Source organism: Stegodyphus dumicola, chromosome 8, assembly GCF_044657685.1.
Source record: "Stegodyphus dumicola isolate Sdum_Otavi_A_Nest chromosome 8, ASM4465768v1".
NCBI classification, from domain to species: Eukaryota; Metazoa; Arthropoda; class Arachnida; order Araneae; family Eresidae; genus Stegodyphus; species Stegodyphus dumicola.
The window spans coordinates 60,695,816-60,708,015 of NC_140775.1; the positions used below are offsets into that span (position 1 = coordinate 60,695,816).

At 30.8% G+C, this 12,200-nt stretch overlaps 1 protein-coding gene across 1 annotated transcript in view; it reads left to right on the forward strand.

Moving 5' to 3' along the window:
- Nucleotides 1-12,200, forward strand: part of LOC118193364 (glycine receptor subunit alpha-2-like) — a 132,908-nt gene that overhangs the window by 54,616 nt on the left and 66,092 nt on the right. The window contains exons 4-5 of the mRNA XM_085822991.1: nucleotides 4,877-5,103; nucleotides 9,568-9,650. Coding sequence (XP_085679117.1) covers nucleotides 4,877-5,103; nucleotides 9,568-9,650 — 310 coding nt within the window. The remainder of the gene's footprint in view (nucleotides 1-4,876; nucleotides 5,104-9,567; nucleotides 9,651-12,200) is intronic.

The window sequence follows — 12,200 nt, forward strand, 5'->3', positions numbered from 1 at the left end:
TTGACTGCATGGTTATTTTTGTGTTTTTGCCCATGTATAACGTGTATACGAGCCAGTTACCCTTAGAAAGTCCTCCACGAAGGCATATCCTTCCTCTCGAGGCTTTACCGTAATCACATAAATCAAATCAAATCTAGAAAGGGGATTATAAAATAACAAATAATTAAGTTAGACTTCAGAAATTGTTTCATTCTGAAATGTTCAGTATTTTCGTAAAGCATACACATGCTTCTGGTCATCCAGAAATACTAATTATAAAAGCTGGTTGTTAAGTTGTAGATAAGCAGTTCAAATATAAGAATTAAATTTTAATTTGGCAAATCTAAGCTATTTCCTACTCTTCGAAATTTCAAAATATCGTTTCAATAGCAGGTTCTGAAATTAGAAATATTAAAAAGTTAGCAACATATAGGAAACACTATTTAAGTACTCAAGACATTCGTTTTAAATGAAAGCGTTTTCGAAATCATTTTATTGTAGAAAGGTGCCCTTTATAATAGACATACAGTAGAATTTTGTTACGTCATCTTGCTATGCCGAAGAATTAGATTTATCTTTGATTACAATCTTGTTCTTCCCCATCCCCCAAATATTTTAACTTTATATTATTATATGAACGTGAGTTCAATTAGTTTTAGATTTAGTTCAAGTATTAATTTTAAATTAATAATTTTTTTAATTAATTACTAATCGTTCACTGGCATATTAGAATATAAATAGTTTGATTATAGCCTAAATTTAAAATATAATTGTAATTACAGTAGAACGTTAAAACAATAAAATGTTGTGAAACAAAGAAGCATTAAAAGCATACCAAAACCCTTTCCAAAATTTATGTTTAGTACTTTCATTTTGTTCTCCCACGTCTATGTCGCAACCTACGCAATATACATGAGTTGTTTGTTTTTACACCTTAAACGAAAAATATCTCAAAATCTAATATTTGTTTTTTGAAACATTTGGTTATGTTCCATTTTGACATGCGCACCCGTAATTCATAACAGCATTACCTTCTTTTACTGCTATGATCTTTTCTACGAAGTATCATTTCGCAAAATCTCCACTGTATAAAATTACTTATACATTTTCATTTCCAGTATTCGACACACACTATAATTGAAGATCTTTCATCTGACTTGATGCAATTTTATGAATTTCCGAGAAGTAATAAGAAAGGAATATTACATATCTAGGCTTCAGAAATCATACGTAGGTAGATTCAGATATTTCCAGCCTTAGATACATCTAACAAATATAAAGAAACTTTCGGTCGTTTATTTTTCAATATATCCTTTTTGCACCTCGAAATACTTTTCATATCATTTAATTAATATGTCCGTGCGCTTAATAGCTGAAACAAATTTTGTATTAGTTATTCCTCTTTTCAGACTATCATCATCATTAAATCTCTTTCGACGAAGATGTAGTTTCAGTCCAAAGAATAGATAATAGTTCGTTGGTATAATAACATCTAAGTTAAATCTTTGCTTTATGAGGAATGACGACGATTTTTAAACCGACACTGCTCTTTATGAACTGTATTGAGACGCTGCTGTTTTTCAGTTGCTGAAAGAAATTGAGGTACTTTGCAAAAGCTTTACTCGTGGGAAGGTGCTCGTATATAATGTGCGAAACATTATATACGAGATTTATATTTATTTACATGAATCCAATCTTGCTGCTACCACTTGGAATTTTAATCTACTGTCAATCATTATTTCGTTCTGTACACGTACACTGTTTCCTGGTATATTGTTCAATGGAATGATACTGATCACTAGAATCATTATTAAAATGCTTCTAATGATCTACCTACAGTAGAATATTTTTTGACGAGTTCTTGCCCCATGAAAATGGTTTTACCTTTTCTTTCGCTTTAGAAGAAGAGAGAACCAACGTGCAATTCATCGAGGTCATGTTCATTTTTTTAGGGTTAAGCTCTTCTTAGTCGAAAATACAGGTTGTTTCTAAATGGATATCGGGTTTTTAGTATTTATTACGTAAAACTTAAAATTAGAATTAATGCATGAAATGAAAAAACGTTCTGTTTATTGGTCAGTACAGGCTCCAAAACCTACAGACCATAGTTTACGTGCCAACTTTGCACATGAAATGCTGTTGTACAAAGATTTTCTCGATCATGTTGGTTTCAGTGATGAATCGACATTTCACCTCAGTGGACATGTGAACACACATAATATGCGCGTCTGGGGCTCCGAAAATCCTCACGAGATGGTACAGTTTCAAACAGACAAACCCAATTGTTACCAATTTCCCCACCTTGTAGCGAACAATTACATCACAAACACTAATCAACGTTTGGGAAGAACTGGGCTATTGACTTGATATGCGCCGTGTGACGAAAGGTGCTTACACTGAACACTTGTAAGCTTGTAAGTATAACTGTTTGAGTTAGTCTTTCATTTCATGTATTAATTATAATTTTACGTTTTACGTAATAATTGATACAAAGTGTTAAACCCCGATATTCATTTAGAAGCATACTGTATAATCACAGAACGGTACTCAGGTTTAAACGTTTCAATACAAATAAGCATTTTTTTTTTTTGCTCGATAAACAGTAAAAAATATGCATATGATTTCTGTAATAAAACTTTCCAAATTATTCATTTTTTATTGTTATTAGATGTCTGCGAGAGGTATTTATTTCCAAATAACTTTTTTATATTGGCACATGGGACAGCAGTTATTTACGAAACTGTGAAGCATGCACAGGCATTATATACTAACTGTCTAGAAATTTCAGCACCCCCACAGAGTTCCAGACGATCTCTAGAGTCTGCAAGTGTAAACGCTTGATTTGTTCCATAAACCTGGCCCTGACATCGCCAGTGGATTACTTGTAAACCCATCTATTAGTCAATGTGCTTTAGGGTATCTTGACACATTATCACATAGATTTGCACTTTATACTGTATGCATAATATTGCTACAGTAATACCTGGTTCAAAATTTGCTTGCTATTTTCAATTTTATTTGAAGTGCCTTTGCTTTTACTTTATTCCATTCTTGTTTTAGATACCCACAATTTTATTTTATTGATTTGGTTTGGTTCTTTTATTTTAAAAGTCTCCTTGCAACATTGTTGTATTTTAGTTGTTAAAACCTTAGCAACTTCTTTAACTTCTCTTCTTGAGTTAACAAGTTTTATCTTTTGACGAATAAAATATAGTTCTTTAGGCCATTGAATATAAGAAAACTTATTGCAGTCGCCTTTTTTAATCTTGTATCCTTTAATCGTAATATTTGAGTTTGCGTTTCCTATTTCAAATGAAATAACCTCATGATCAGAAATAACTAACTCTTCATGACTTGCCAGTTAATATTATTGTTGCTTAAATGATATCTTGATATAGTTGGGCCTTCATTTTGCTTTAGCTATTTCAAATGTTGGAGGAGCTAATCTGTTAGTATGTAGAGTAACGTTTTAGCAAAGATAAAATCTTCTACGATGGTTCCTCTGATGTGGCTTTTTTGGATACCCTAGAATAGCATTGTGAGAGTGCAAGTCCTCTATAAAAAGATTTTAAAAACTTACAAATAAGGTCTTCAAGAATATTCAAACTAATATTGATGTCTTCTTTTTATGAGGAATATGCAGAGATAATTAATTAAAATGCGCTTTTATTCGTTATTTAGTGAAATTGTGATAATGTTTCAATTTGCATGAATTGTAATTAAAAGAGTATTAAAGTTTTATTTTTGTATGCTAGGATCGCTCTAGCCGAGAGGTTTTCTTTTGTGTTCTATTGATAAATATCCCACTTATTTGGAAATTCATAGAAATTGTTTCTAATGCAGTACGGTTCTTGAAGCACAAATAGGTCGAAGATCGTTTCGGAATCAAAATGGGTTAACATTGCTGTATAATATTTCGCCTTTTAGAGATTAATTTGAAAATGGTTTTGGGTTGTATTGACATATTTGAGATTTAGATTTGCATTTTGATGTTTACTATTCATTATCTACATACTCAGTTCTATTTTTAAACTTTTGAATTTCATATAGGAAAAAAGAGCATTTTAATGAGTATGAAAGATAGTTTCATATTTAGAACTCCTTATATTATTGCATAATATGTCCAGTTTATGCATTTGGCTATTTCTCTTGTGCGTGTTGCCGATGGAAGTATTAGACTGCAATGTGCACAGCACTTTCTGTATAGGCATTTGTTCTTTTAGTTGCCAAACTCTTAGCATTTAGAATATCTTGGTAGGCCTATATAGTCATAGTTTGCCATCCTACTATTATACATCTACTTTTTACTGCTTTTTGAAACGCTAATGATGAGATTTTTTTATATAAGAAATTTTTATGTAGGAGGACGAAAACTTTTGAAATTACCTACATATCTTAACCCATTAATTAATTACACTTTTATTTAAATTTTTACTTTGGCTTAAAAACCTGCTCACTAAATTTCTTGTTATATATACAAACCATTGAAAATAATATATTAAGACAAATATTAATTTAGGAAGTATATTCAAAAATGAAAAAATCTTTTCTAAGGATCAACTGGAATTTTAGCTTTGTTAATACCGAAAATAGTCCATGTAAAGACAATTTTAAGAAATTTGAGTTACCCCTTCAGAAATCTATTTATTAATAACAGATTTTGAGAGTTTTTGGTATCAAGTTCTTAGGAAAATGTTCATACATTAATCGTCGTAGTTATTTTTATGCATTTTACATTTGCCATTTTTCAGAATATGCATGCATAAAATGTACCAATAATATTGTCAGTATTATTTTCTTTATCAACTATTTTACTTTCAAAATATATGTATGTCTAAAGTAACAAGAAAATGTTTGTTGAATGCTAACAGAACGAAATTAACTGCTTACTCTATAGACCTATGTCGCAGATATTTTTATGTCTCAAAGTTGGAAAGATCACAGACTACAACTGCCAGAAAATATGACAACGAAATATCGCCTTCTGCCAATTAGTTGGTTGAAGAAAATGTGGCGACCAGATTCGTTTTTCAAAAATGCCAAAAAAGTTACATTTCAAGAAATGACTATTCCTAATCATTACATCTGGCTGTATAGTGACAAGACCATCCTTTACATGGTCAAGTGAGTAACAAATTTAGATAATATTTCCTTTTCAATCTTTTGCTTTCAGTTTCAGTCTTTTTATTATTGGCACTGCAAATGTCTTACGCGTACTACCGGTTGAGAATCAAGAGAAAAATAGGTGGTACTCAAGAGAAAAATAGGTGGTACTCAAGAGAAAAATAGGTGGTACTCAAGAGAAAAATAGGTGGTACGCAAAGAAACAAAGTATTTTTAACTATTAAATTAAGGAATCTCGTGAAGAAAAAGAACAATTGATGGAAATTTTCTGTAATCGAACTCTAAGTGAAGATTTCAAAAATAACACACTCGTTAACTTTTCACTGAACCAAAAAAAATTGTTTCTTGGTTCAGTGGATCAGTTTTCTGGTTTTTGGTTCAGTGAAGTTTGGTGAGTGAAAAAGAATTTAAAAGCATTTTAAATAAGGCTATTAAACTTTTATTGCCTTCTTCCACAACCTATTTGTGCGAACAAGGATTTTCTTCCATTTATTTGAAAAATAAATACAGAACAAAATTAAAATTGGATCCTAATTTATGGTTAAAACTAATCGAACTAAGATCATTGAAATTACCATAACTAGGGACCATAACGAAACTGATCTCTCTTAAACAGGTCCAAACTTTACGCTAAATTTTAGAATTAAAGTATTATAACTTAAGTTTTGCTAATTAAAATGGCAATTAATTTTAATCTAATATTTTTGTGTGCATATTTAATGCAAATATGCAATGCAAATGGCAATTATGTATATACGTTTTTAATATTTCTATTGAGAAATTGAAAAAAAATCATTACAAAATGTAGTGGTGGTACTAAAGTTTTCCAATTTGTGTTTAGATGGTGCGCGTTAGTCAAAATGTTGAGAACTGCTGATCTACGTAAATTTAGAACTACTGATTACTCTGCATTCAGCAAAAGAAATGGAGTTTACACAGGAGAAAATGTATTAGTATTAGACCGTCCACTAAGACAGCCATTGTTTGTCAAGCACAGTTCTCACTTTAAAAGCTGAGTGAGCTAGAAATTAAGAAGATTTAATACTTAAAAATATAATTCTGACTTTAAACCTTACTATGGAATATTTTAATAAACTGGTGTAAACACAAAAGATTATTTGTTAAAAACTTAAATTTGAATAATTTTATAGTTTATGTGTTAATTTACACTTTAAAATGTAATCTCCAAACTAACTGAACTTCTAAGCTATATTTGAGTCCACAGCAAAAATATCAGAGTATTTTTTTTTCTGTTATTCATTTAACGTGACGAAAATGTTATTCAAATAATGTGACGAGGATTCGTATAAAGTGATGAAATAAGATATGATTTTTATCACATCTCTACATACACCGTATCTTTATTTTTGTCTTGAGATCAGTTTTCGAATATCTAGATATTTAATAATGTTATCTGTTCCATAGATACGAGGAATACATGAAACTAATGTATACAGCAGGTGTTTATATAGATTTAGAACAATTTCCAGGCTGCTTAATAAATGTTTAAAATTGAAACTTAATTTTTTAATGTTTGATCTTATAGCCATTTTCTGGACTGCATCGTTTACACGTCTATATTGGGATTTTCCTAATAGATGGGCTTTTCGTAAAACAACAGGAGTATTGATTTCTTAATGAGTTTGCTGTTAGAAGGAGCTCATTTCATGTGATTAAAGTCACAATAGCCCATAACGACGTCACAGGACATCAGGGGACATCACAGGAATACACTGAAAAGATATATATGCGATACTTGTATCAGTCTTCATTTTTTACTAGGAATGCTTCGATGCTTTTCGAACAATGAGTTGTTGCTTAGTCTCCATGAAATTTCACTCTTTGAAAGACAATCCGACAAAGAAATGGGATATCTTCTCTGCGTATCGGACTTAAAACACTCCTCTGAGAGTACATTATTTTGATTTAATATTTTTCTCATTCTTAATTTTAATTCCCCACTATAAGTCAATGCTACTACAATCATAAATTTCTCACTGAAACTTTCTTTTTTGTACTGATAGAACTAGGTTTGTATATTTTCGGTCCTTCATTTTCGATAATAAACTAATCTTTTTTTGTTTATCATTTAGGTAAACCCAGGCCTCATCGAAGGTCCTAATGTATTTGCATTTATCTTCCGCCAAATAGTTTTCATACAGGGTTCTATGAATTGTTCTTCGTTGAGCGATATACCTAGGCAAAAGCTGATGAACATTATGATTTTTAGCTTTTTAATTATAAATCTCCATTTTATTATTTTATTTATTGCTGCTACAGATGTATTTAAAGATTCTGCTTCGGTGGATTTTCTCTTGATACTAATGATTTAACGTTAGAAATATTTGAAATAGTTAAGTACCTTTTTCTAGTATTCGTTTGGATACTTCATTCCATGTAAAAGAAATGCTTGACGCTTCTCCGTTTCCAATTAATAATGTTGCTTAGATTCAATTAATAATGTACATACAATGTACAATACCTTGGATTTCACAACGTTTTTTTATCATGGAACATGAATATTTCTCTTCGAAAATTCTGTTCACTTGAGGCATTTTGAAGGAATAAATTTAAAAGCAGTGGATAATATTTCTCGTTCTAAATAATAGGTTGTTGTCATAAATGATTATTCCAAAACATTTGCTTTTTGTTTAATACTTTGTCGAAATTGTAGTTCTCAAAAATGTGTTTAACACCTTCTGTACATGTGATCGTTTTAATTGGTAACCGTTTTATATTTCACACACACCAAAAAAAATTACATTGACGTGTATGAAATGGTTTCGTATCAATCAAGTGTCAGTAGCCCTAAATGTCCATCTAGGTTTCATAGAATGGTTAGGGCTGTAATTAGTAGTCTGTAATGTTTAATTTCTTATTTCAACAGTAAACTTGCCTAGAGTTTTACTTCTAGACTTTTGTGAATTACAGTTAATTTTATTAATTAATTCATCTAAAACTGGTGGTTTAAGGCATATGAAAAAAATGCGGAGCAAGTTTAAAATTAAATCGAAAGCTCGGAATACAGGTATATTTGCCTATGGATAAAAATCTAAAGTTTAACTGAAATTCTGACACTATTGATAAAAAATATCAGTCTTAAGTTCACGAGAGCAAAATGCATATTAACTCGTTAATGACTAAATTATTTTTTTCAAGCGCATTTGGCTTACTGTCAGGAATGTAACAGCTGCTAAACGATAAAATAAATGACCTCTGAAAATGTGATTTTTCCCCTTCAGATTTTTTTAATTTTATCTTCTTTACATACCTTCAAAATTAAAATTGCTTTACCGATATGAAGTTATGCTATTCTACAAATAAAATACACTGCAATAAAGGATTAAATCACATGAAAAGTATGGACGTATAATTTTCCAAGTGCATCTAAATATTTTAAGTATTTATTCGTTTTCATATACTTTGAACTAATGTTAATTATCATAGGGAAATAATCATGATTTGTGTGTTTTGAGATTTTAATAGATTCCAGTAATATTTGAGAATGTGTATCCTTAAAAATGTGAGCTATTGACATCATTATGCATTTAATACTACACCTGAGCGTTCTTTGAAACATTTGCTGACACCTACACGAAAAGAAACATTTAATGATTTAAATGCATAAAGTAGTTAATAAACTGCTTTCATGTATTTAATATTCATGTACTTTTACTCTAATTTTTATTTCAGAAAATAACAGACTAATAATTGATTTAGTTCCCGATTAAATGGAAAAGTTTTACGTATTTATATTGATACTGAATACAGGACTTCCATTAATGCAATCAAAGAAAATCAAAGGACGCTATTTTTAATCCCAAAAACGTAACTCTGCATCAGCAGGAGGATAACGTCATTATTACTGCAATAGTGGTATAGCAAAAGAGGAAGAAAAACTGGATTAAATTTGTAATGAATTAGACACATGGTGGGTACTTTCGCCCGATCCTCGTAGGTACTCCCTTTCTTATCTCATGCAAGATTTTGTAGAAAACTAAATACCATTCCTTCCTAATGACAGTTGCCTCAATTTTAAAGCAAGAATAGCTTTGAATATCATTTATTGTAATAACAACGATGATATGTATTTAGTAACCAAAACAAATAGATATAGAGGCACGTCGTACGTAATGCACTTTGTATGAACAACTTTAAACGTATAAAAGTAATTTCAGGTTTACCTAGCGACTAAGTCTACCTACTTGAACTGAGGATAAAATAATCGTTTTCATTTCTTAAAAGCCATTCTTAGAACTTTTCTCGTTACTTATAGCACGTATTAAATCATGTCTTAAAATGTGTAAATATTCTATCTGGACAAGGTAATTTAATCTTATTCAGCAAAAATTGATCTTTAGCAGAAACCACGTGTACAAGAAGGGATTTTTTTAATTAAATAGTCTAAAGTATAATTTTAACCATTTAGATATTTATCATTCTATTTATTAATTTTTCTTTCAGATTAACGCTTCTGTTGTCCTGTGCCATGAAATTCGAATCCTATCCACACGACACACAGGTTTGCACAATGAAAATTGAGAGTTGTAAGTATGATTCTTTTCCGAAATATTCTTCTTTTGTAGCTGAAAAATACCTTTCCATTAAAGTGAAAACTAATTTACATTTTTATACATCTGCCTTGCATTAACATTATTATGAGGATAATCATATGTATATAAACAGACGAAATTCTTTCTAACTATACGATTTGCAAGATGGATTATGAAATTTTGTACTAAGATAGAACCCTGAGCTTAATTATTTCCCATAAATCTAGTGCAGCTGATCTTAAACAAAGTGATTTACTTGTAAATATCACAATTGAGACAAATTACGTAAATAAAGGTTTATGTTTAATAAATAAGATTTAAGAAAAAAATTTAACAATCATATGAGAACAGAACTTTATTTAATTCTTCTAATTTATTTAAAATCTGTATTTAAATTCTTCTTTCTCTGTAATTCCTCCATTCGCTCATTTCTTTCCTACGGTTTTCTTAATATAAACCTGTTGAGAAAGTTCTTCAAGTTTTTTAATATGTTGGCTTTGATGCTCACATATATAACATACCTGTTATAATTTTTTTTACTATGGAAAATGTGCATATTAAGTTTGAAATATTAAATTTTATGAATGAATTTCATTTGCTTAAACTGCATTTATGTAGTATATTTGCAATTTGTTATTACAGGAAAACTAATTTGAAAATTAGATTTCATATGTTTAATAAGTATTTCGATATCTAAAATAGCAAAAAGAAAATAAAATTCAAATAGATAAATGTTATATTTTATAAAATGTAAATATAATACAAAAAAATGTTACAAAGACTAATGAATATCACTTTAAACTAAAATTATTACGTGAAAAAGTGCGTTTAAACTTTAAACACTGAAAAAGTGCGTTAAACACTGAAAATTAATTTTTGCCTTAAATATTCGCATAAATGTAATGAAAATGTGTACGATTAAACTATTACTCTCCAAAAACAAACTTTAATCTTTTTTATTCCGTGCTTTAGAATTCCATTATCCGTTTTTTGTACTTCATCAGAAAATTACAGTCATTGTACTACTTTTGCAATATAACTGTAGAATATTTTTAGCTTCTAGTGCAGTAGTTCCCTTTCACCATTGCTAGATGATCATTTTCCCTCCCGTTTCCAAAACTCGAAATATGCATGTATGTTATTATTTCTCAAGTCACGCTTGAACAAGTCTCAAGTCAAGCGAGCAAGTCAAGCTAGCCACATTTCCCCTCACCCACTGAAAGTATTAAATTCCCCGTCTGGCTGAGAACCCCTTTTCTGGTGTTTGTCCTATTGTGCAGATTATTTTATCCTTAGCCATTCCCATATTATATTCGCTTGACTACATATCCTATGAGTGAAAATATCAGCCTCCATTCTTTCAGGGGTAACGTAGATATTGCCATCGATGCCTATAATAATCCAGTCATCCATCTGCTCAAACTTTAGAGAACTTTCTTCGACAACACGAAAATGTTTCCAAACTGCATTTAAATTATATCGTTGTGATGTGTTTTTATCATCATTAATATTCGGTTTCAAGCTTTACTGAATCATACCTGTTCACCTCTTTTGTGAAGAGGAGCGGAAACTGGACTCCACACTCATTAAATAATCGACGCCTCCATTCGAGACAAGACATTTATTCCTACTCACTATACATATACTATGATACAGAAAAATTAGAAAGATTAAACATCGCCCTCTTACAGAGAGCAATGGATGACGTAACACTCTGGGCCCCCATTACCCCGTCATCAGCTCAACTAGAAATATAAACTGAAATATAAATGCAACACATAAAAAATAAGCAAATTGTAAATATAATTACAAACATGGAAGAAATAATTTAATCAATCATTTACAGGAAGTTTATTAGTTTATGTATTGGTCGTTTCATTTCACCTAACGCAGTTTTTGAGTTGACTGACCTTACTCTTTGGTCAGTTCCCTTATAAGTGCAAATTACTTTTGCCATCTTCCACTTAAGTAGCGGCAAGTTCTCATCCTTGATTAGCACCAAGTCATTCACATGTAAATCGGCACTGGGAAATTCCCACTTCTTATGAGAGAAGACTTTGATTTCGAAATCAAAGCCTTTGAGTCTGCTATTCATCGTCAGATCCCAAGTCTGCTAGACTCAAAGAAAATCAAATACTACATTCATATGCTACCGGACGAGTAACATATCAAAGCAGTGATTCGCAGCATCCCGACATACTACAACCCTGTCGAGATTTGAGAAGCTTTAACAGAGCTGGGCTACCAAGTGACCTATTATTACAAGGAAAATTCCACTTTCGATTTACTACGTGCAGAGATTTGGATTACTACGTGTAGAGATTTGAACAGTATTTTAGATTGATCCTTTGTTTCACTTGCCAAGCATTTGGACATTCGAACACAGTCTGTGAAAAAGAGAGAGCCTGCGCCCGGTGCTCTTCTAATCATCAAATTAAAAATTGCTCAGCTCCACCCAATTGTGCTAATTGTGTAAGATCAATTATTTTTTTACCGCGATTTCCAAAACGATTGGGATATCTATGTGACTAATTTCCACCGTTC